The sequence below is a fragment of the Azolla caroliniana genome, unplaced genomic scaffold, assembly GCF_043228905.1.
Source record: "Azolla caroliniana isolate FFs.n. ecotype wild unplaced genomic scaffold, voAzoCaro1.0.p SCAF_20, whole genome shotgun sequence".
In the NCBI taxonomy this organism is placed as follows: Eukaryota; Viridiplantae; Streptophyta; class Polypodiopsida; order Salviniales; family Salviniaceae; genus Azolla; species Azolla caroliniana.
Genome location: NW_028230455.1, coordinates 6,419,307 through 6,446,516, shown reverse-complemented (window position 1 = coordinate 6,446,516; position 27,210 = coordinate 6,419,307). Strand labels below are relative to the sequence as shown.

The 27,210-nt window shown below is 42.7% G+C and overlaps 1 protein-coding gene across 1 annotated transcript; it reads left to right on the top strand.

The window, feature by feature from the left end:
• Positions 1-1,022: 1,022 nt before the first annotated feature.
• Positions 1,023-7,275, top strand: LOC147850866 (kinesin-like protein KIN-8A). Its single transcript, XM_087336027.1, is given in 4 exon segments — positions 1,023-1,363; positions 1,366-1,416; positions 6,541-6,800; positions 6,802-7,275. Coding segments are annotated over 4 exon segments (1,026 nt in total). The 5' UTR covers positions 1,023-1,122.
• The last annotated feature ends 19,935 nt before the right edge of the window (positions 7,276-27,210 follow it).

Genomic DNA, 27,210 nt, shown 5'->3' with positions numbered 1-27,210 from the left:
GGGATCAACTTCAAAGAAGAAGTAAAAGCCTTGTTCCTCCTATCAAGGTTGCCGGCGAGTTGGGAGGTATTCTGCATGACAATAGCTAATAGCCAACTGATCCTAAATCTGGATGAGACAATCGCCCTGTTACCTTAAGAATATACGGGGACGCATAAGGTATGTGTAATGATGTGGTTGTTGTGTATGTGTAAAGTAAATGAGTGTGTGAGGATGAGTATGTGTATGGACACATGCACATAATTGTGCATGTGTCCAAGCATGTGTAACGGTCTTATTTATAATGGTCATGTAACAGTTACATTGTATGTATTATATAAACCCCTTATGGGGTATGTAATGAAATAACACATTTGTGTTATTTTCTGTTTTTCTCTCTCTAGCTCTCTCTCTCTAACTTAACCCCCTTGGGAGGGGGTAAAGCCATTCTACGCTTCACCCCCCCACCGCAACAACACTTTTGGCACGCCTGAATGGCTGACCCTCCCTTGAGAGGAAGTCTATCCCTCACTCTCCCTCTCCGTGCACGTCTGCCGGTCTATGTTAGTGAGTGTGGTTGGTGTGTGAGAGTCGGTCTGCAATGGAGATCTCAACACTACCCCATTGACAAGAACTTTTGTTATGTCATCAAGTCTTACTGCTGTTTGAAGTGCGTCTGAAGAATCCAGGTCAGGTGGAGAGTTTATGAACGAAAATGTAAACTTTTGAAGCTTGGAAATTCTTGCATCAGTGTCTTCTCTGAGTTTTTCCATTGGTGCACGGGGACATAAGCATATTTCTCAAAGGTTCCATCAGGCAGACGCTCATTCATCATCGGCAAATGATGGAGAGGGAGGCGGTCTCTAACTAGGTCGATGGAATCATCATGTAACCATCTTTGAAAGATGGAGCTATTCGAAGCAGAGATAATATGCATGGATCTGAGAAGACATGAACTTCCATGTGGAAGGGTACCGTGTGTGCAGAGAAGCTAATTCTTCATCGAGATCAGAGCTTATGAGAAGTATTGAACTTGTAGAAGTCTACAATGTCAACACAATAGAACATGTAGAAGGGGTTCTGCAAGGGCGTAATGAATATGTTTTCTGCTATGGAGATACAGGCGCATGGAAGACACACACTATGCTTGGAACTACCAACAATCCTGGAGTTATGGTGCTCGCCCTCAAAGATCTATTCCTGAAGCTTCACCAGCCATGTGGAGACAAAGACTTCGTGGCCCGGCTTTCCTACCTCAAAGTATACAACGAGTCTGTGAGAGATCTACTATCTCCAGGAAGGCTTCTTGTCCTCAGAGAAGGCAGCAAACAGGGAATTATTGTAGCAGGACTTACTCAGTATGAGGCTTATTTTGCAGATGAGATTATGACTTGCTCCACCGAGGCAATCAAAATAGGACAACTGGATCCACAAGATGTTGGAGAAGAACGATGAAGACGGACGAGCTGTTGTTCTTCCTTACCTGCAGAGAAAATGTCGAACAACACACAGACAGAGAAAAATACACAAAACTTTTTAGGGGCACTAGAAACCCTCATTTCTATTAGTTTTTATACCTATGCGTAAATAGTAAGAAATAACATATTTGGCCTTTTCTTACTATCAATCTCCCACTAAAAGGCCAAACTAGAGATCAGCAAAGCTGATGGGAAGATTGAACAAGTCCTACATATCCTACTTGATGAGTATGTTACAAGAAACAATGTGTAATCTCATGACCTAAGTAATCCCCATCAAGTGGCAGCAATGCTCTAGTGCTTCATGCGGTAGAGCTTTGGTCAATGCATTTGCACCATTTTCTTGAGAAACAACTTTCTCAAGATTGATGTAGCCAGCAGCTATGCATTCTCGAATGAAGTGATATCTCACTCCAATGTGCTTGGTCTTTGCAAGGTATACTAGGTTTTTAGCCAATGCAATGGCACTCTGACTATCACAAAACAGTATGGGTACAAGCTTAGATATGCCCATGTCACAAGCTAATCTGGACAGCCATACGGCTTCCTTACAAGCTTCGCTAGCTGTGACATACTCTGCTTTTGTAGTCGACAGAGCAGTACATTTTTGGAGACGAGATCTCCAAGATATCGCACCTCCCATAAACTGATAAATATATCCTGAAGTGGATTTTCTACTGTCAGAGCAGCCGGCATAATCAAAATCTGTATATCCGATGATGGATACATTTCCACCACCTAAACATAGACACCTATTCTTAGTGCCACACAGATATCTTAAAATCAGTTTAACTGCCTCCCAATGTTTATTACCAAGATTTGACATAAATCTGCTCACAGCTCCCACTGCGAAAGCAATGTTTGGCCTGGTCGCTATCATAGCGTACATAAGACTTTTGACTGCGGATTGATAAGGAACCTTGGACATAGATTTCTTGTCTTCATCAGATGTGGGGCAATCACATGTGCTCAGTTTTACATATGTAGGCAAAGGAGTGCTCAACGGCTTTGCATTCTCCATATTAAACCTCTTTAGCACTTTCGATATGTACTCTGCTTGAGACAAGTAAATGCATCGCTTACTCCTATCACGAGTGATACGCATACCAAGAATATGTTTTGCATCTCCCAAATCCTTCATGTCAAAGTTCTGGCCCAAGTTTTTCTTTAACGAGGATAACTCGTGCTTGTTTTTACCAACAATAAGCATGTCATCAACATATAATATCAAGGTGATAAAACTCCCATCTGAACAATTTTTTGTATAAAGACATGCATCTTCATTGCTTCTAGTATATCCTTGAGTCTTCATAAAAGCATCAAATTTCTGATACCATAACCTTAGGGACTGCTTAAGCCCATACAAACTCTTCTTGAGTTTACATACCAAATGTTCTTTTCCCAATACTTCATAACCTTCTGGTTGTTCCATATAAATATCCTCATCAAGGTCTCCATGCAAGAAGGCAGTCTTCACATCCATTTGGACAAGTTCCAAATTCTGATTTGCAGCCAATGAAAGCAACATACGTAATGTAGTCATCTTAACTACAGGAGAAAAGGTTTCATCAAAATCAATTCCATATTCTTGTTTGAAACCTTTGGCAACCAAGCGTGCTTTATACTTTGGAGAAGCACTATCAGATGTATACTTATACTTGTATACCCATTTGCATGGCAATGCTTTCCTGTCCTTTGGCAAAGGTACTAAATCCCAAGTACCATTTTTATAAATGTTGTCCAATTCACTTTGCATGGCCTGTTTCCATTTCACATGGTCATTTACAGATATGGCTTCATTGTAACATGAAGGCTCATCGACATCTGTTAGCATTACATAATCAGCAAACTTACTAGGTGCCTTGGAGACACGCGTAGATCTCCTCAATGAATCCTGAACCTGAGTGCCATCAGGTTGTGCATGAGAAACATCATTCTGAGCATCATCATTATGAGCATAAACATCATCTTGCACATCATTGTGTTCAGCATCATCATTTTCGACATCTTCATCCTGACCAATAACAGGTTTTTGTGACTGCCCACATGTAGAAGCATCTACATCAGTGAGATTTTTCTGTTTTACATCAACAAAAGGCGTACTATCTTTAAATGCAACCTTCCTCACTTCTACCTCCTTTACGGTCTGTTTATGCATTTTGTTCTCATAAAAAACAACATCACTACTTCTGACCACAGTACGTGTGTTAGGATCCCATAAGCGATATCCAAACTGCCCATCAATTCCATAACCAAGAAATATACATTTTCTGCATTTATAGTCTAATTTCTTTCTTAAGGTTTTTGGAATGTGTACATATGCTTCGCATCCAAAAACTCTAAGATGAGCATAATGAGGTGTCTTGCTTGTCCACAACTCTTGTGCCACTTTTAGACCTATGGTTGTGTTCAGTGATAGGTTAATCACATGGACTGCTGTTAAAACAGCTTCTACCCAAAAACCTTGCGAGAGGTTTGCATGGTGTAGCATAGAGACAACTCTGTCCTGGATGGTTCTGTTCATCCTCTCAGCCACACCATTTTGGACAGGGGTGTAAGGAGCTATAAGCTCTCTCTGAATGCCTCTAGACTTGCAAAAGTCATCAAATTCATGAGAGGTATACTCACCTCCATTGTCTGAACGTAAGGCCTTGAGCTTTATGTCCTTTTCCAGCTCAACCAAACTAAGCCATTTTCTGAAAGTGGGGTATACATCATCCTTTCCCTTAATTGGATAAGCCCAAAATTTCCTAGTGGCATCATCAATGAAAGTAACAAAATATAGTGCACCGCCCAAAGATCTTGTGGGCATAGGTCCACAAACATCCGTGTGGACAAGATCCAATGGTTTAGTGGATGAGTTAACACTGGTCTTATGTGCACTTCTAGTTTTCTTACCATGTTGACAATGTTCACATAAAGCAAAATCAAAGAATGACAACTTAGGTAAGTGGCCATAACGAGATAGGATTTCCATGCCATTTCTTGACATGTGGCCTAAACGACCATGCCAAATGCTCGTCATTGGCTGTTCTGTGACAGCCAACAAGTGTTCCTTTAGATGAACAAATAAAGGGTAGAGGGAACCAACTTTGTTCCCTTTTGCAACAATCATATTTCCTTTCGTTATACGAAAGGATTGAGAAGCAAACATCACCTTATATCCGTTGTCATCAAGCTGACCAACAAAAATCAAACTACGAGTTAGTTGAGGAACGTGGCGTACATCTTTAATGGTCAGATGAGAACCATCACTAAAATGCATTGAGATATTTCCAATGCCAATCACATCACATTGATGTGAGTCTCCAAGTCGAACTTTCCCAAGCGACTTGGCTTCATAACATGTGAACCACTCTCTATGTGGAGTCACATGAAACGATGCACCGGAGTCCAACAACCACGTATGTGATGGGGAAAAGACTGTGTTCACCCCAGCATGTGTGCTAACATCATCTAGGACCAAGATGTCCGTCTCATCACATGTTGCATTTACTTCCTCCGTTTCCAACGAGGAAGAGGGACCACTAGATTGTCTACCATGCCCTCTAGCATTATCTTTCTCCTTATTTTTAAGGGCATAATAGTCTTTCTTAAGGTGTCCCTTTTTATGACAGTAATAACACTCCATATTTTTCTTCCTAGATTTGCTTCTACCTCTATCATTTCCACTACTATTTCTTGTTTGGCTCCTACCACGGTGTTGGTTCTTGCGAGGACCAACATCAGAAACATTATATGCATCTCCATTGTGTGATTTTCTACGAATTTCTTCACCCAAAAGAGCTCCACATATGTCATTATAGACTAATTTCCCATTTGGTGCACTTGCACTAATAACGGTGCAAAAAGTGTTCCATGAGCTAGGCAAAGTGCATAACAAAAATACACATTTCAGCTCATCATCAAAAATCATTTTCTGAGCCAGTAATTGTGACCATAATGCATCAAAATCATTCAAATGAGAGGCGACACTATCATTGTCCTTCATTCGAAGATCATAAATTTTTCTCATTAGATAAACTTTGTTTGATGCGGTCTCTTTTTCGTATGTACTGGATAGTTTAGTCCATAGCTTTTCAGCTGAGTCACAGTCCAAGACTGTGAAATACACATTGTCAGTTAGGTGCAGTCTTATGGTAGACATTGCCAAGAGATCGAGCTCTTCCCAATCGTCCTTGGTCATGCCCTCGGGTCTCTTGGCTTCACCACTTATAGCTCTTAATTGCCTTCTTTGAATCAGGACATCTCTCATCTGATTCTTCCACAGGGCAAAGTTGGATCCGTCAAATTTACGGATCTCAAGGTGGTCTTTTCCACTCATAGAGTGATTTCTATGGGAATTGAACGAACCACCGCGTGAGGTACTTGAAACCTCAGACATTTCATAGGCAGCCATTTGGATGCTAGGTAAACTTGGTCAATCCCAAATATAAGCAACTAAGAATAGTTGAGACACTACTCACTACCTAGACTCAAACCGTGTTCTAGGGTAGGTGTTTGTGTTCAATTGAGGACAACACCTCTCTCTTATATCAGCCAAGGCAAAAGGACTGCAACTAAGACGTAACTTCAACGTCAGAAACTCACATCAAGTGACATCAAGTGAGCAAGCATTGGGAAAACCAAATACAAGTTCTTTTACTTGTAAATTCTCTCTGTGTATACTAGAAACAGTGAGTCTTCTCTATTTCTAGCTTTCACCAAAGGTCTATTTTTTTTTTTTCCCAAAAGATTGACACACAAAAAAGAAATGTTCAGACGAGAAGCGTACTAGATATTACCTCTGTCGAGGTCCTGAAAAATAGCATGTGCAAAGGGGGGAAACGTAGAAAGGTCGGATGCTTGCTGGCACACACAGTCTTACGAGGTCCAAGCTTTGATACCACTGTTGGAGAAGAACGATGGAGACGGACGAGCTGTTGTTCTTCCTTACCTGCAGAGAAAATGTCGAACAACACACAGACAGAGAAAAATACACAACTTTTTGGGGGCACTAGAAACCCTCATTTCTATTAGTTTTTATACCTATGCGTAAATAGTAAGAAATAACATATTTGGCCTTTTCTTACTATCACAAGAGCCACTGAAACTTCCTCTCGATTGCATGTGATCTTGCATGTGAGTATTGAATGCAAGGTGAAGCATGATTCCCACTATGTTTGTAGAACTGGGAAGCTTTCACTGATTGATCTGGCGGGTATAGAAAGGGACTCAACAACATATTAACGAACCATTAGGTCACTCAAGGGAGCCAACATTAATCGTTCTATGCTTGCTCTAAGCAGCTGCATCAATGCCCTGGTTGAGGGAAAGAGGCACATTCCATTCAGGAACTTGAAGCTCGAAGCTCACACAACTCCTCAAAGACTCACTAGGTGGTGCTTACCAGACTTCTATGATAACTAACATCAGATAGAGCAATATGTCATTTGGAGAGACACATAACACTCCTCATTGGGTTGATAGAGCAAAGCAAATCCGAACCAAGATTGATGTGATTCAGGGATGTTCTGCTAAAAAGGAGATTCAAGTATCAGATCAAGCCAAGCTGCTGCTTAAAGTGCAGAAAGAGAAACAGCAGCTACGAATGCAGCAGAAATCGTTGTCCATGGAGAGTAGCACAATCATGGTGGCACGCCAATCTCCTACCCTTACTCCAACACCACAAAATGCCACTGCAATCTGTCGAACCCCAGTCAGCGAGACGGTCAAGGAACGAAAAAGGTCATACAGATGGAGCCGGCCGGATAGACGTCCCACAATCGGTGGGACAGAGCCGGTCGGACAGCCAGGAAATAGAGTCTGTTGGCGATGACCGAGAGACAGTCATCCGAGCACTGGCCGAGAGTACAGCCGAGACGCGCGGTCGAGAGTACCACCCAGAGACACGCGGTCAAGAGTACGGGTGAGAGACGCGCGGCCGATAGCACGACCGAGAAGACGGCCGAGATGCGATGCTGAGAAGCCGGACGAGATGCGCGGACGAGAATATAGCCGAGACGTGCGACCGAGAGCACGACCGAGATGCACGCCCAAGGATACGACCGAAACTTGTGGCTGAGAAGATGACCGAGACGCGCGACCAAGAATAGGGCTAGAGAGAGACGAAGAAGAAAGTGTACAAAGATGAAAAAGAAATAAGAAAGAGAACAGGGGCAGAGAGGAGAACAGGGTATCCATTAAAATTTCAAAAATTTGAGGGTAAAAAACGAAAATTTCTAAAACCAAGGGGTACAAATCATGAAATTTTGAAAACACAACTCACATGATGAAAGAAAGAATACAGAAGCGCACAACATCATTTCACGACCCATGCCATAGTGAACTAACTGATTGGCGTATGATCCAATCGCGACTTATGCTGACCGAACGAGAAGGTTCGAGTCAAGCAAAGCTCCGATCGAACTTATCGATCGTAGAGCAGTGATCCGATCGAGGGATTTCCGACCGTTGAGACGACCGTTGGAGTTGCGATCGAGAAGAATTGTCATGGCGAGTGGGTTCACCGTGCAATGCACTGTCCCACAGGCATGTCTAGTGTTGCGCAAAGTCTCTAGCCCCTACCGGAATTTTTCCTGCTTCTCATGAACCTAACCGGAATTTTAAAATTTTGGCCGGCCACGTTCCTACCAACGACAATGTCAACCGAAACATGTTGAATTTTTTTTTGGCCGCATACAAAAAAAAAATCTAGCGCAATACCAAATCAAATCAATCACAAAATTTTGGATCCCAAAAACTAAAGATATATATTTACCAAAAATAAATTCTAACTTTATAAACAAAATTCACTTTTCAAACCTTTGTAAAGTAGATCAAATTAGAGCATATTAGATCAAATTAGATCTAATATATAGAAAGTTCCAAAACAAAATCGATCAAATTTACAAAGTTTTAATCTATATCTTCTATGAAGTCCTCGATGTCATCATCATGCTCATGAGAAGTTCCTATAAAAATATGACGATATGCCTTGCTTTCTCGCCACAACAAAATGTTGGCACTAAAGTCATGTTCTTCTAGTTCAGGTCCTTCAATAGAGATTCATATCAATGCATCAACCACATTGTTTTTTAGCCTATTTCTAAACTTATTTTTTATTAGATTTAGGCGACTAAAGCCTCTCTCACATGCTGTTGTAGAAGAACATTGAATTAACCCTATCAATGAAAGCTTTAGAAGTTCCGATAGCTTTTCTTTCCACACATCATTACAATTTATCATACCCCAAACATCTAAGAAATCTCTTCCAAGCCATTCCGTGGTAGCTTGCCTTTTGAAAATTGCATATTCATCATACAATTTATCATTATCAATTATGGGAGGAAACGCGTTCCCATCTACCATTTTTTGAATGCCATAAAAATTTCCAAGTGTTTTCAACTCATTAAGACCCATAGTTTTTCGTGCTAAAATGGTTGTAGATCCGGTAGAAATGTTCATTGGTGATAACATTTTCAATGCGGAAAGGGTTACTATATCTTGAAGCCTCTTTTTTATTGTCTCTATTAATGCCTTAAAAAACAAAGTTTGGAATCGTATGGCTTTAATTAAGTCCTCACCATCAATACTTCTATCCATGAGGATGCTTTTATACATATTACCTTTAATAACATCTCTTAAAACTGAAAGCATTCCTTTTTCTCTACCATATTCTGGAATAATTGGATAATTATAGCTATCCTTCTCAAAACCATTGAGATCCATCATAAAATGACGTAGAAATTGTTCTTCTATCTCCCCAATGGCTATCATAGCCAAACCTCCAATGCATGTCACATCCATATATTTCTTTTGGAATTCCATACTTAACGTTGACATGATCTTAAGTAAATTTGCAAGGAAGTGAAGCATATACACTACTTTGAATTTTCTTAAACTTAAGAATACATTGTATGCATCACTTTGCGATTGCAAAGTCTTCATCAAGGGTTCATACACATCACATACCCTCATGGTTGCACCATGCCGACTAAGCCATCGTGTCTTCACAATCCCGAGAATATGCAAATGTGTGTATTCTAATGCATCTTGCATCTTATTTAATTCACTTTGGCGCATTGAGCTCCTCGAGAAATGTGCAACCACCCGATTCACAAGGGCATCAATGTTTCTTTGACTTCAATGTTCTTTGAAGCCTCTTGTACACACAAGTTTGTTCGATGTGCACAATAATGTAATGAAGTCATAAATGGGTTATATGACTTCAATCTTGTAGACGTACCTACCGTAACGGATGCTCCATCACCTCCAAATCCCATCAATTTTCTAACATCCAACTTCCACTTTTTTATCAATGCTAAAATGCTCTCTGTTATTGTGTTTGATGTACCATCCTCTACTTCAAGTAACCCCAAATAAGAGGTTCTTACTTGCCTTCCTTCCACAAATGTAGCGTAAAGGATCAAGTTCTTGGTTACGCTTACATTGGTAGCTTCATCTACCATAAGTCCAAACCAATGACTTTTCCTCAACCTATCATAGATCTTAGCTTCAAGAGCCTTGCTAATGTAAAAGGTAAAGCTTGCACAAGCCTTATTATCGTTATACATTCGTGGAAGGCCTTCCACACCACATTCTCTTAACAATCGTAAGAGGCTTTCCAATTTTTCTAAATGCCAAATCCTCTTTAGCTATAAAATATGCACATTTAAACAAATTTTCAATTGCTACATCCACACTAGCTTCTTTTTTTTATGCACATTTTTCAAGACCATTCTTGTCTCGTTCTTGTAACGAAATGGCATCTCGATGGGCCACACTTCTTGCATGTTCTTCTAATGCAGAAGTCTTAAAGTTTTTGGCACCTGTTTTACCAAATAAAGACTTAGAATGAGGATCACTCCTACAATAACTACACCATAAAAGACCAGTTTCCAAATCCTCTTGAAGCCACTTAAATTTAGTAAGTGAATCTTCTTGAAATTTTAGTTTGGTCGTACTAATTCTATCCATCTCATGAAGTAATTCTTTAGAATGTTGATGGTCCTTTATAGGCTCTTCTAGAGACACATCTTCATTGGAACCCAAAGAGAAAAAACAAATTAAGATACCTGGGATATTTGAAGATTATGAGGCAATAAGGATCAAGTTTCCACTATAGATCTTCCAATCTATCCAAAAATAAAGATGAAAGAGGATGGCTCACATTAGCTTACACACACATGCAAATCCATGTATGTAATGTGAAAGACATTCAGGGAACAAATATATTGCAAACCATATTGAAGGAAAGGATGAAGAGAAAAAAGGTAGTGTACATATATATTAAAACAAGAGGACAATACAAATGCAATTAAATGAACATTTTGTCATGAACAATTGATCAATCAAACACTTTTGATAGAGTCATTAAAGATAAATGTCCTTGCTACAAATTTTGTGCCATGCAAAGTTGTACATATGTGATAACATGTATGAAAAAAAATTGAGAATTTGATCAGACTTTGTATTAAAATGTACGAATACTATGATGGAAGATTGTATTGATAATGAAAAATTAAGCTAGCATATCTAAAATTGACCAACTTTTGGGGCATGCGGAGAGCCATCTTCTTCAATCTAAAGGCTTGTAATAAATGAAACACATTTGACAATCAAACATTGGTGTGGATACTTGGGTAATATAGAGAAATAGACATTCTTTGTTTTACAATTAAGCCTCCGTGTGAAATATATCTATGTATGTTGGTGTATATCTATCTAGAATCTAGATACAAAATTAGATATTATGTTGTGAGTATGACAATTATATTGATTTATATTCAAAAGACAAACATAATACTTATAAGTAAATCTTCAATGCATTCTCCAACATATACTCCTTGCATGAATGTAAATTCCTCATCGTTTGAAGGGTTTATGGTTGATGGAACTTAGAGGCCCTTGACATGACTTTATCACTCGTTCCTAGAAATTAGGTGATTTGTGTGCTTTCATGAATGACATGATTTTATCATGAGCGAACGTGACAAATAACAATGTTGTAGATGTTTAAGTCTTCATGACTATTATATGAATTCAATTTTTTTTTGAGGGCAGCCATAGAATAGATTTACTAGAGCCTCCTCATTTTGCACAATGTAAACATAAGACTTGCAATAATTTGATGGCCTTAATAATGTGATTGCAAGCACACAATTAAGTGCAAATCGTTAATTTGGAATGCAACAGACATTTAGTTATTTTACATTTGTAAGTTTTCAATCACATGGATATGAAGCATTCATAGTCTATTTACTCTTATTCTCCACTGTCATAACTTATTCAAATGGTTATGTTATTTGAAAATAGAGAAAATAGATAAAAAAAAAAGAGAGAAAATAGAGAGAATTCATAAACAGAGAAAGACAAACATACGTACTAGAGTGGTAGAGTGGCAACAAGCATGCAAGGATGACCAATTGGCAACGAGAGAGCAAGGATGAGAAATCGGCAACGAGCGAGTAGGGAGGAGCAACCAACAACGACCTGCAAATTTTATGTGAAGTTAAAATTGAAGCGTATAACTGAATCAAAATACATAATGTATTTAACTTAAACCTAATAATGTTTCCTTCCATTTTTTACTTTGAGGGAGAAAACAAGAATGATTTCCTGTATATCAAACACAATCTGAACAAGAAATCACCTTTATTGACGAAAGAACATAAGCTTATTTGAAAGAAGATGAAGAATGATGGGACTTTTAGGCTAAAAAAGAACACGTGAAAAGAACGAGAGAACGGGATACGCATAAACGAAATGATGCACAATGTAGTTTAAAGAGGCTCCATGAATTTAATTCTTTAAAGGAAACGGGATCGAGGACGAACAGAAACAGGTATACATACGTTGGTTTGAAGCGATCCTTGAGCGCGCGCATGAAACAAGAGCAAGAAATAGACTGAGAGAGAGAGAGGGAGGGAGAGAAGGATTCTTTGTGTATTGACGTTGACGTTGACGTGTGTGTCGGGAGGGGTGAAGACGATGGTTCTACAAAAGAGGGAAGAGCTGGAAATCTCTAGGGGCAATCAACAATGGGGGAGCAGGGAGGAGCAATCAACAACGAGCAAGCAGGGAGGCACAATCAACAACGAGCGAGCAAAGAGGATCAATCAGCAACAAGTGAGCAAGGAGGAGTAATGGGCAACGAGCAAGCAAGGAGGAGCAAGCGGCAAGGAGCCAAGCAAGGAATAAGGAAGGCAACGCGGAGAAGAAAGAATGGAGCAGCGCTACGCTAAGAATGGAACAGACAGCTAGCAGCGAGCAGCACGAACAAGGGAAGCAGTGATTCGTTATTTTTGATTCGTGAACAATAAAAAAAATGAAGAATAGGGAAAAAGAGGGGGAAAAGAAATATTTACATAAATATACAATACCTTTTTCTAATCTATATAAATAGATTCCGGCTATATAAAATATGAACTGGCTAGATTCCGGAATCAATTCCGGCTGTCTCTCATGGTGACCGGCAAAAGTCCCAATTCAACCGGAACCTTGACACTATTTCTAGGACCTTGCCCAACATTGGACGTGTCATGTGTTAGCCCTAAGAATATGCAAGGAGGCATAAGGGTATGTGTAATGATGTGTATGTGTAAAGTAAATGAGTGTGTGAGGATGAGTATGTGTACGGACACATGCACAATTATGTGCATGTGTCTAAGAATGTGTAACGGTCTTATTTATAACGGTCATGTAACCATTATATTGTATGTATTATATAAACCCCTTATGGGGTATGTAATGAAATATACTTTTTCCCCTCTCACATTTGTGTTATTTTTTGTTTTTCTTTCTCTCTAGTTCTCTCTTTCTAACTTAACCCCCTTGGGACTGACCATCGATGAATTAGCAGAAGCCCATCACTCGATCAAGTCGTTCGACTGATAGAGTCAAACGAGAGACCAAGCTGACAGAACATGTGGGAATACCAACCAATCAAAAACGAGGGGAGACCAATAGCGGTCGAAGTCGAGAACGGGCCGATCAAGCGAATTTTGCACACATTGCAGAAAAGTTGGCCACAATGTTTCCGACTGTTGGTCGATCAAGAGGAAAGAGAGTGGTCAGCGATCCGAGCGAAATCGAGAACGACTTGACTCAGACCACTCTCCAGTAGACAACCAAATCAACGTTGTTGACACCCGATAAGGAGAAATCCTTTCTTTAGAGGACTTGATGATCAGAGAAGTCCTCTACACTGCACATGATGCACACACGTGGCTACTGGATTCCGATACCATATTCCACGTGACCCCCAACATTGAATGGTTTTCGAACTACTTAGCTGACACCAGCGCCACAGCCTGACTACGCAATGGGCAGGACTACAGAATCGCAGGAACCGGAGATATTCCCATCTAATTGCCTAATGGCAACATGATCACCCTCCATCGAGTTCGGCAAGTACCTGATCTAAAAAGGAGTGTGGTCTCCATCAGCATGCTAGCCGAAGACGAGTACAAAACGATTCTAAGTGACTCAGTATGGATGATCAACTGAGAAAACTTGAAGATAGAGGCGGGCACAAGTACCATAACTTGTAACCAGTGATGGTGATCAATCCAAAAGGGGCCGTGAACATAGCCGAAGAGACTGACCCAAACCTATGGCATGGCAGACATGGCCATATGTCTCAAGTCAGACTTGATCAGCTAATGGCGGTCAGCTACATCCCAAAACTCCAAGCGAAGACGAACTTCTGCGAGCACTATCGATATGGGAAACAAACCTGAAGTCCACACGCTCTCCACTACGAGACGGTATGAAAGCCCCTAGAGCTCGTGCACATAGATATATGTGGGCCGATGCCAGAGCGATCACTAGGAGGCTCCCGGTACTACTTCATCACCTTTGTAGATGACTGTACACAGAAGGTCTGGGCCTACTCCATCAGGTCCAAAGATGAAGCTCTCGAGGTCTTCACACCGTGGACATCTGAAGTGGAGAACCGGTTGGGACACAGAATGTAGACACTCCAATTCGACAACGGATGTGAATATACCTCCAAAGCCTTCAAGCAATACCTATCCAACAAAGGGATCTGACATCAAAAGACCATTCCTTACACACCCATGCAGAATGGAGTGGTAGAACTGATCAACTGAACGATCCAAGAGAGGGTGACGACAATGCTTTGTTACGGATTAGGAACATTGTCTACTCTTAGTCCTTCGAGGTAGACTTCAAGGTGATTGCGGTGCAAGGAATAGATCCATATGTGCGTGAAGGGAGATGGCTACAACCGAAGTTCACCAGTGCGTGATCTCATATACACACTTACCCTATGCTTACTTACTAGCCTACAGTTACCAATAGAGTATTACACCGAATCAGTAGACGACTTGCACAGACAAGGAAATCAGAGAAGATAGTATTGTATTACAAAAGGTTGCTCTCAAAATACACGCTCCCTTTTTACAGAGGATTTCCACCCTTTATATACACATGGCTTCTAGTCTGTTACGCTCCTTGCATGAACCATTACATGTGTTTCTTTAATGCTTCTAATAATATATTCTATTCGTTTAAGCATTAGGTCCGGTGGTTACCATTCCGGCAGACAACACTTGGCACACCTGTGGGACAGTGCCATGGCACGTCCGACCCATCCCTCTACTTGTTGTTCAAAATGTTCAGGATGTTCGACTCCGTCCGTACGACATGGTCCGGACATGGCGTGATGTTCGTACGCGCTTCGTTGTTTTGTTGGCCCGGCTCATCTAATTGTGTGTCGTCCACTTCACCGCGCTCGGCCGGTGTGTGAGTTCCCATGTTGTCATCTTTACTCCGCGTGATCAGGGCCGGCTCAGTTGGTTCGATGTTCGAATCATTCCTCCGAGGTTTTGGTGTTCGATGTTCGAATCATTCCTCCGAGGTTTTGGTGTTCGATGTTCGAATCATTCCTCCGAGGTTTTGGTGTTCGATGTTCGAATCATTCCTCCGAGGTTTTGGCTGTTTAGTTTGTGGGCAAGCGATCGGACGGGCCTCTTCCCTGTACATATCTTTTGTAGCGTTGACAAGCGTAGTGATCACCTCCGGTGGGTTATTTGAATTAGGTTGAGGCTCATCGTGTTCGTTGTTCGCTGTCTGGTACCACAATTGTCTCCGTCCTTTGTTGTTCGCTACTAATCTCCATTAGCCGGCGGAAAATGTCTGCTTGACTTTCCCCGAAATCTTCCAACAGCTACGTGAGTTCTTCGGACTCCTGATCTGCTAGCGTGCGATAGTCTTGTGCGAGGTCCTCCCGTACTGCCGCATTGCTTTCCTCATTGAGTTTGTAGAAGCCTCTGCCTTCTTTTCGTAGGTTTTCCCAGTCCGCCCGGTAGGTGTGCAATTTTGCTGCTTGCATTGCCCCCGCCATCCATCCTTTGTCCAATGCCGCTTTCAACTGTGTCGTAAACCGCTCACGATTTGTTTGAAGAAAAACACGTACATTGTCCGTTATCATTTGAGGGCGGGTTTGTGCTTCGTCCAGGGCTTTCTTGAGGTTTTTGATTTTAAGCTTATTGGACGTAACCGCTTCCTCATAGAGGCTCTTCATCTTTGTCCATATCTGGGATTCTTTCATGTATAGTTCCTCGAGCCGGCCCATTTCATTGTTCAGGCGGACTTCTACCTGATACTTCAGTTCTCGTTCCCGCACGAGTTGTTCATCGTACCATGCTTTCTTCTTTTCCAATAACTCTCGGAGTCCTGTGATAACGACTTCGGTCTTTTGGGCTTCCTCACACAGCTTTCTATTTTCTTCTTTTGTGCTGGTATGCGTTGTTGTCTCCGCCTCGATCTTATCCTCTAGTGCTTTCACTGCCCTTCGTCCTTTTGCCCGAATATCCTTTTCTCTGTCTGATGATTAGTGAAGTTCTACGCGAACATGGTCAATCTCAGACTCAGCTAACTACGTAGCTCTTTTTGCTTTTGTGGCAAGGGGTCCCTTATCTTTGATTTCCTCCATTCTCGTCAATGCACACTCAATCATTTGTTGTTCCGCATGCTCCTCGGCCATTGTTTGGGACACCTTGATCTGTTGTGTCGCCAAAAATTCCATGAGTTCGTCAGTCGTTCCAAACTGTAACAGTGTGCCGAACTCATGGGCCGTATTTGGAATGTCTGGATACCTGAGGACTTCGCTTTCAACTGTGAGCACTCCTTTGCCACGCTGCGACTAAGCTGTAATGATCGGTTGTGGTTCCCGGATTATCTCTAATGTAGTTATGGGCTCCTTAGGGGCGGAAGCGTCGACTGGTGCGGCTCTGTCTTTGACTAGTCTGCGTCCATCCTTCCGATGTAATCTTCGTTGTTTTGGCTTGGGGCTTTCACGGTTCTGTCCGTTTCTTGCTCATTCGTTGTTGTTGATGCTTCGACCGTCCTTGTTGGTTGTTCCGGCTACATCGGTTGCGTTATGGGGTGGGAAGGTTGTGGTTCCTCTTCCCATTCTGTGGTTGCCAATTCCGATAACCGCCATTTCGCGGATCGTGGCAGAGGCATAGGTTTACTGGGCGGTGGGGCGGGCAGACCGCGAGGTGGAAACAGTATCGTAAGGTATTGTTGTATAATCGGCCTTAGCCTTTTGCCGGCTTAGTATTCGTGCATGCCCTCTCTTAGCGCTAATCCCGTAATCACTCTGCAATCTACTGTGCGCCCTTCGAATGTATCAATGATGATGCATGCCTTCTATTTTGACATCCCGTACGCGTTGACGTGCATGCAACTGACCTCAAGTAGGAACTTGGCTATTTCCCGAAAGAATGGGTTCAGGATGTCTTTCGTTCTGTATGCCTTGGCTGATATGGAATATTCCCCAAAATATTCTTCTAGAGTTTTTTTAGGGGGATGTCGAAGTGTTTCTCCCCATTCGCGGATAGGACCAATTTGTTTTGAATGGTGGCATTTGTCATAGTGTTCACGTTGAGCTTTTTGGCGATGTCGAGAGCATTAGGGTGTGATGGTGCCTCAGCGACCCTGATGTACCCCTCAAAACCCTTTTCCAGGAGCCACCTGTGTAAAGCTGCAGAGATGGTGATCGGCCTCGTGGGTGGAAGAGGCTCGTGTAGAATAGGTGAAGCTCTGAAACTACGGTGAGCGTGGACTCTGTGGTATGGTGGGAAGCGAGGGGAGAGAGGAGAGTGAGGAGGGCGAGGACAATTAGTCTGTTTTCTGTAGTGTGCAAAAAACCTTCTTTTTCCCTCTTTTTGTGCTCTAGGGTTCATTGGCTTGTGTGACATCGTGGTGTTGCGTGTGCTTGATCTTGAAGTTTGTGCATGCATAACCACCTTTTAATAGTCGTGACAATCTTCTCTTTTTTACATTTTAATGGTAAAGTACAATATTATTGTTACATTTTATTCCAAATGCGTCCCAACTACTGATTAGTGTAGGGACCCCTCTGACGTGTCAGTTACGGCGCGAAACGGGTTCGGGGGCATAGGTCCCAAATATGGTATTAATTGGAACCCATTCACTTTTCGAAGTATAACTCCAACGGGGGTATCCAATTGGAAGGTGCCATTTTCCGCTCAAACTATCCAGTACGGCCCTATCCAACGGAACCGTAACTTACCTGGCATTTGACCCATGCATGTTTGAAAAACCAATACGGCCTTCCCAACTGCAAAGCATTTCTCCCGTGTGCCTCGATGTCGATCCACGAACGCTTTACGTCGTCGCTGCTCTTGCTCAAATATGGCCATATTACGGACCCGAGCCTTGCCTAATTCGAGAAGTTGTTGTAGCCGTATTTGCTCGGACTTGCCTTCTATCAGTTGGTCGTTTGATATGCCCACAAAGCATTGTGCAGCTTGGTATCCCAGACTATTCTATTCTCATTCACAATCTTTCTCATTATTGTTTGTAATGTCTTGTTCGTGGACTCCGCTAACCCATTTTTTTGCGGGTAATATGGTGTGCTCTTCTTATGAACTACGACGTAATGGTGTGTTAGCTCGTAGATGACCGAATTCAGAAAGTGGCTCCCTTGATCACTGATGAGCTCGATTGGGCAACCAAAACGACACCAAATGTATTCGTAAAGAAATTTTGTCATGGATGCCGTCGTATTATCCCGTAACACTTTTGCTTCTACCCACTTAGTGCAATAATCCGTGGCTACGAGAATGTACTTATTGCCGGTTCGTGTTGCTACCGGTGTAAAGGGACCGACAAAATCTAGACCCCATTTTGGAATGGATCTAACGGAAGAATCAGTTGGTGCGACATCCTTGCGAGCTCCGTAGGTGGCCCCAACCGTTGACATAGATCACATTATCTACAGTATTGATACGCATCTTTTTGCGTAGTTGGCCACCATAGACCTGCTTGCCATATTTATCGGGTTGTAACATCACCCGCGTAATGTCCTCCTACCGTACCGCAATGAGTTTCGTGCAGAACGACTTTCTTTTCATCATGGCGTATCCCGCGTTGCTAGATCCCATCGCTGCCCTTGTGGTAAAGTATTCCTTTGACCGGGCAAAAGTTACGACTGCGGACAACTAGTCGTTTCTTTTTATCCGTCCTTAGCTACGGAGGTGGCAGTCCCGTGGTCAAAAAGTACGTCATTTCCACCAGCCAACGATCCGGAAAATTCTTTTCTTCCTGTGACGCCATAGTCGTGATCCTCAGAATGTCAACGTCACGAAAGTCGTCATCATCCCTCATTGCATTATCTCCATTATCCACTCTGCTTAAGAAATCAGCTACGCTTTTTTCATTCATGATCTTGAAACAAGAAAGCCCGTGGTTTGAATTCCTATTTCAAACCATTGACCTTCATACTCTGTGTCTTTGAGCATCATGCTTACATTAAACTCATTATGAGGCTCAATAGATACTTGATGAGGAACTTGATGGCTTGTAGTTGCCTAGTTCTTATCTTTAGTTTGCATCACCTTTTCATTTATGAACCTTGCTCTTGACAGCATATCTGCGATAGGGTTCTCTTTGCCCTTTATATGCCTCAATTCTGGGTTCATGGTTTTGATGTATGCAATCCACCAAAGCATTGCAATATCTAGTGTCATGCAACTTGCTATCATTATGATGAATGGCAAATAATCTATTTCAACCACTACATTCGCTCCAATCAAGCAATCTCTATCTATTTTTAATGCAGTAAGCAAACCCCACAATTCTAGTTTAACTTGCGCATAATTTCTTTGACTATCATTTAATATCTTTGCTCCAAACCTGATAGCATATCAATGTAGCTCTTCATCTTCCTGGTTTATAACCCAACCAATCCCAATCGGGCTAGTATCAACTGTCATTATTGTCACGGACACACCAAGCGCGTACTAGGACGGAGCACAGATGATTAGGCTACGTGTGACGGATGAACTTGGAGCTAGATGTGACGAGGCTAGGAACTCTAGATGTTGTGAGTGACATGAGGGCATGAAGACAAAAATAAAGATCAAGGAGACAAAGATGAGGCTGCTCCGTGCCCGGCCAATGCTGAATTGCGAAATTGAACTCCTGGAGCAGCAACATCCATCTGGCCAACTTCCCTGTCAGTGCCTGTTTCTCAACTAGATACAGTAACACCACGTGATCTACGTGAAATGTAAATTTGCGCCCTAGCAGATAATGCCGGAATTTGTTGATGCTATATAATCACCAAGGCTTCACGCTCGGTTGTGGAGTAGTTCCTCTCGGCAGTTGATAGCTTACGACTGGCGTAATAGACCGGTCTGTACCAATTCGGCTCTATGAGTTACATCAATGCGCTGTCTATTGCTATATCCGAGGCATTCAGAAAGACGTGAAAAGGTTTACTCCAATCCGGTGGTTGTACGTTCGGTGCTTGGGTTAACATTATCTTGAGTGCGTCATAAGCTTTCTCTTCTATTGTCGTCCACTTGAAGGGCATTCGATGTATGGCGGCATGTAATGGGGTCGCAAAGTCCGCCAAGTACCGTAACATGCAGCTATGCTAGCATATTAGACCTAGAAAGCAGCCGAGGGTTTTGGCATTAGTCGGAGTCTTTGCTTCAATGATCGCCGTGATTTTGTTCGGATCCACTGCTATCCCTTCCTTGCTTACAATGTGTCCGAGAAGTGCCCCACTGGTGACGCCAAATACGCATTTGGCCGAATTAAGGTTGAGGCCCAAATGTTCACCTCGTGTTCCATATACCGTGAAATCGTCGAGAAAGCCTTGCATAAAGGCGGGTATGTACTCCCCAAAAATCTCTGTAATTGTTCGCTAGAAAGGAAACTAGCAGGCACCGTCTTTAGCCTAAACATCATGACCACAACGACGAAAACACCCCAATCCATGCGTACCTGATTGTTTCCACTAAAACCATCTAGAAAACTATACCTGATCGTCTTCTCACTTGGGACCAAGTCCTTCGCAATTTAGAGTGGTCGAGGTTCTGTCGTGGTTCCGATATTGACTTCTTCTAATGCCGAAGTGGTGACTTGACTCCATTAGCGACTTTGGGTTTCGATATTTCCATTTCTCTCTCAAACATTGTGCGTGCTATACTTGACTCCATTAGAGACTTTGGGTTCGGTTTGTATTCAACTTCCTGAAACATATTAGTTGGGGCGTATTCCGCAGCGGTTTCTATTTCGTCAATTTCGAATAATGGAACGATCTGTGGGTGATCCTCTTGGTACGCCTCAAGCTCTGTATCATCTACTCCTTCCTGCATATTTACATCTTCAGCGTATAATGGCGTTATGCCCTTGGTTGGTGCCACCATTTCCTAAGTGGGCACGCGAACTTTGCTTCGGCCTCGCCGGAAGCTGATACAATTATGCTGCCAATTCTGTTTGATGTTGGTTGAGCGTAGCCAAGGTCTGCCAAGCAATATTGGGTATGCTCCCGAAGAGTCTAGGGCGAGCACTACTGTAGAGATGTCGAAGCGATGACCGCCAACGACAATGCCTAGTTTCCAAATTAACCCTCAGGGTCTGCATAACGGGTGTCCGCCATGCAGAATCAGAAAGGGCATGCTTCCCAACTTGTAATTCCTTGTCGTGCGCATGTATTCGTACTGATGACATTAACACCGGACCCCCCATCAATGATACATCCCGAGATTTCCTGACCTTGCAGTACCAGCTTAATGGCTAGATTGTGATGATCTACGACTGTTGGTTCGGTACTAGACTCCGCAAAATTTGATGAGACATCTAATCCGGTTGTGCCCCTTCTGCGATTTTCCACAACCTGCCAAAATCACGGCACCAGTCGGAGAAGCTTCTCCATGGTCATTGTTGACTCATAGTCTGCCAATGCTTGCCATATGGGATCCGGTGATGATGTGTTTTCTTTCATCGTCAAACTGCCGTTTGTGGACTCCTGCTTCATACACTCCACGTTTGCCGCATTTGTTTTTTCTACCTAGGCCTGGGCCACCTTGCGTATCTCATCTTGTTCTACCCAGTTTGCATTCTTCGCATGTTGCCGTGTTGTGACTTGTTGGACTTCTACCGTTATGGTATTCACGGTTGTTACATGTGCGCAGACAAGCATCGACCTCTATCCGCAAGTGGTGATGGAGGATCGAAAGGACTAGCGCAAGTGGTGATTCAGCAGAACCGTCAGTGTTCTGGACCGGAAGGACTAGCGCAAGCGAGAACATATTAAAGATAGATAGATAGATACAGACGAGAATTCCAATTCCCGATTTGAACCTTTGACTTCAAAATTGAGGGACAAGACACATTACCAATGAGATCACTAAGATTTATTATTATTGCTATTGATTATGTACACTGCTTCCTTTCCTTTCCCTTCCTCTCCTTCTTATATAAATGGCCCCATGCATATGTGCATGTGAGGGTGTAGTACATGCATACAATGCATGAAATGCATGCAATGCATGATTGCCATTTGGCGCTCATGCATCACATGCTATGCATGATGACCATGTACCTCATCCAAGCTCTCATGTACTAGCAATTCGTGTGAAAAGTACAATGAAGAAAACAAGTTTTAAAGGAAATAACCTAGTCTAGTGGTATGTCAATTGCCTCCTATCTTAGAGGTGTAAGGTTCAAATGCTTACTTGCACCTCATTGTATGCGTTAGGCTTATTTTATATATTTGTGTAATGAACACCTAAACACACATCACACATGCACCTTAATGTGTTAACATACGCATCTAACCATCACTCCTTTCATACGTGTGCACATTGCACCTTCTCGATTTCCCTTGTTCCACGCGATTTTCACACTGTTACCGAAAATCTTCACGACATCCACCCGCACAAAACTGCACCTCCTCCGGTACGTGCCAAGAAGTGAGTGTGAGATTTCGACTACGATGATCGATCAATTTCCTCCATGTCCTCATCAATCTCGCTCACATTTGTGGGTCCCGTCGTACTATCGTCATTGTTGAGGTCATCTAGGTTACAACCCTCATCTTGTCTTTTCTTGAATATCTTTACTCTTTTCCCCACAATGGGTATGGCCAGCCTTGATCTGTCTAGCTCCGCAAGGTGGTAGGTGGCATTGTCGTTCGCACTCATCACCACATACGGTCCAAACCACCTTCTTGCGAATTTCCTTGTCATCCTATGTTGGTTGTCCAGGCTGTTGTCTTATTAAACCGAATCTTATTCTTCACATGGGTTGTCTCCATTATCTTTCGTGGGCTCTCTAGGTCTTCGGGTCTTCTTTCGAGTTGCCTTATTCGTGCCACCAATAATTCTTCCTGGCTCATCTCATTCTCCCATGGTATTGTTACCCATGAGGTGATTGTCCTCTTGATGGGCCTTATTGGTTTCTGTCCATACATGAGCTCTGCTAGCATATAGCTTGTCACGGAACTATGCGTAGTTCTATTGGCCCACAATGCATAGGGCAATAATCGTGGCCAATTCCCAACTCGACCATTGCATGCTCGTACGATGGCTTTGACTATCGGCCCATGCCCTCGCTCGATCTTCCCATTTTCTTCCGGATTATAGGTAGTTGTGAGGGAGAGGTTTACGCCTAGTCGCTCGAAGAGCTCCATTGCTTCTTGTGCATCTAGCTCCCCTCGGTTGGCCACTATCTTTCCCACACATCCTTATCGGCAGACGACCTCTTCGAGTAGAAATTTGCATACGGCTATCGTCGTCTTATTTGCTAAGGCTCGTCCTTCTACCTGGTTTGTTAGGTCTTCCCTCGCTAACACCAAGTACTTCATCTATCCCACTCCCATCGGCATCGAGACTAGATCCACCATCCGTTTAAAGTGTATGGTGAGTGGGTATGTTGGCCGCAATCCATCACGGTGACGTACGTTCGAATGTACCTGACAACTTTCACATGTGGACACGAAATGTAGTACATCTTTATACATGCTCGGCCACCAGTACTTTTCCTTTAGCTTTTCAAATGTTGCCCACATTCCTCTATGACCTGCCCATGGACTTTCGTGGAATTCAGACATCAACGTTGTTTGGTCATTCTTCACCACTACTCGTCGTGGCACCCGTGTCCTTCTCTTTGGATGCCACCAGAGGAATCCTCCCTTCAGAAAGTACTGGTAAGCTTTCTTTCGTATTTGTAGAGCCTCCCCCTTCATCCATGAAGCATCTACCATCATCGTTCTCAAGAATCTGCCGATTAGTAACCACTCCCCTTCATACTCATTCTCGTTGAAAGCGTGGAGGGTTGGTGTGCCTCTGTCTTATGCCGACGGTTGGGCCTCCTTGAAGAAGTCAAGGGCGATGTTTTCATCTTCTAAAACCATGTCACTTTCATCCTTGAATATTGCTCTTGACAGCATGTCAACCATGGCATTGTTCTTCCCAACAATGTGGTGGATCTCCGGGTTCAAAGACTTGATATAAGCGATCCACCTTAACATAGCCAGATCTGGTGTCGCATATCTACCGTGACGTAGATGGGCATCCCTTCTTTGTAGACGGCTTTCCTTAAAGCTCATGCTGCCACCAGTAGCCCTTTTAACCTCTTCATCGCCTCTGTGTGTATCAGTTCCCATTTGAATTTTCTGCCTTTTTTCAGTAAGCTATACAAGGGTTCGGCCACATGAGCATAATGTGGAATCCAAATGTGGTAGAACGCACATCCTCCTAAGAATCTTCAGACCTCTGTTTGCGTTCCACATTCCTCTCGCATCTCTTGAATAGCATTCACCTTCTCGGGAGAGGGTTTTGGTCTGTATGGTGCACAAAGATATCCCACTACTAGGATCTCGTGTTGGCCAAATGCTGATTTTTCTCTGGAGAATGTGAGCCCTGCACCTTCTAGTCTTTCTAGCACTCGTCCACAGTCTTTAATATGGTTTCAGACAAATCTTCAACATCCATCTTGATCTAAAGACTCGTCCTTCTCTGATTCGGGGCACCCCTTTATAGGGATATCATCGAGGAAAGGCATTGTAATATCATGGATGCAATCTCTTAGTACTTTGTTCATGTGGGTCATCGAGTTAGTTGCCCCTTGCGGTAATGTACACATCCTTATTAGCCCGATGGGAGTCCGCATCGTTGTGATGTCTCGACTATCCAAAGAGAATTGAAATTGGTCATATCCAGAATACAAGTCTCCAATCGAGTTAATCGACCTTTCTACAAAAGCTTTAGCAAACTCATCAACACTAGTTCCAATGCTAACATTACGAATGGTGACCTTGTATACCGGTTGCAGATCTTGCATAAATCAAAGCGCTCCATTCTTTTTCGGCATTGTGACCCACCTATTTGAATAAGGCGCATTAGATGGCTCAAGGATTCCCATTCTAATCTTTTCTTTTAACAACTCCAACAATCTTGGAATGTGAGCTCTTGGAACAGGAATTGGCTTCAAGTTCCATGGCACATGGGTATTGTAAAGATAACCATTGGTTCCACAAGCGTTGGGTCAACACATCCGATTTCTTGTGGGGAAAAGGCAAATGTTTTCCCGTGTTGCTCCAACATTTCCCAGAACTTGGACTCTTCTTTGGGAAGCAAAAACTCACCCCCACCAACTTTGAGGTTTCGTCGAGTTTCATCAGTGAAGACATGCCCTACTCCTTTCGGGTCTCTAAGGCACGGATCTCGTGCTACCTCCTTTATTCATTTTCATTAATGGGGTGACAACTTTTATTACACTGAATTGGGGACATAGTTAGACATCCCAGACTATTGTTGTCCCTCTACCTAATAGCCTGAATTAAAAATCCTCCCTAATTTCTTTCCCTAAGCTATGCCTATTTCTTTCATGGTTCGGTCATACCGGGAGCAATTGAACCGAGCTTGTCCCATCTTGACTTCGTATCTGCGCATATGCTGAACCATTATCAAGTACCTTTGTCTCCATCCGGGATGTTGTTATGTAAGGCTCGCCAAGAATGACAGGATGTGACACCGATTCCTGTACAAAAAAGTGTTGATTCCGTCGCCCTAGTTGCCGCTCGAATCTTCCACCTATGCCGAGTATTAATGGGCGAGCGACCCTTTCGATAGAAGTCAAGAGACATGAGGTTGATCTCCGAGCCATGATAAATGAGCACCACCACCGAATCTTTCAAATCTCCCATCCACACCGGTGTCTCGGTAGTAGCCCTAGCTCAATGTGGCCTTGCAAAATGGCTATCGACAAATTCTTGTTCAATTTCAAGACCTTCCGTTGTGATAGCTCTCGTCGAGACATTTGCCGGTCTCGTCCCTTCTTCACTTATCGTTAGTCTCTTCCTTTTTATTAAGTCAATGATGACATCATGAAATTCTTTCTTTGCAATTCCTAAGACCTCTCATAGTGTGAACTCGATTCAGCTATCCAGGATTCTTTCTTCCATCACACGCTTAAGGTTGGTGGATTGCTCTATCTCCGAGCATAGTTTGAACGCTAATCTGATTCTTTCCTTCCTTCTTTCGGCTATCGTTTGGGGCGGTGATGACTCCTCCCTTCTTCAAACAGCTTCTCTTGTGTCATGTTTCTTTGAAGGGCCTGATTGATCATCTGGTCTTTTTCATTTCTCTTCAACTAGGACGTCGTAGTTTTGACACATGACCTCGACGAAGCTAGACTTCTCCTCCACAGGGTCCTCTCATCCCGTCATTTCTTGGACTCTTCGTTCTGCTTTGAGTGCCTCGTTCATGCAGAGCTTCCCTTTTCCGACTTGATTCAATATGATTGGCTCCTACTTGAGATTCTTGGGCTCTCATCTCATGTCCAACTCGAATTCCAGCAAATGAGGAATAGTAAACACTATTCACTTTGTTCTCTTCCATTTCCTCCATCAACTTCTTCATACCTCCTCGACCGAAGTTGGTATTGAGAGGACGTTGTGTCACCGAGGAGTGAATCCGATTGTTGGAGAGATAAATGATATCTCATCGAAGGGCATTTTGGAATTCTGAGCAATCTCTCTACTAGTGTTCCAAGGAGTCACACCAAATACACCTGCGGGGAAAGTCCAAGCGATGACCCGGAAAACATTGAGTTTCCTTCTTTCTAATTTGAGAAATTCTCATCTCTCGAAGCATGTCTACAAGTTCATCCATTTTGGCTCCATCTGTGGGCTGAGCTGAGCCAGTTCATCATCCCTCAGTCTTTGGGCTTGTGGTTCTTGTCTCGCGTTGTGAGCTTGTCGGCCAATCTGAGTTGTAACACTCAATCTTGTTTCATTGTCCCATTGTCGATGCTTATCAAAACATCCACATGCTCTCTTCATTGTTGCCCAATTAGAAATGAGGCCTTCATCGTTTTCTAGTATTAGTCCAAGATCTCTTCATCGTTTTCTCGGAGCACCTTGCTGGAATCGAGAATCATTTTGTCAAGTGTAGGAAGATGATCAAATCTTTGCTCGAAC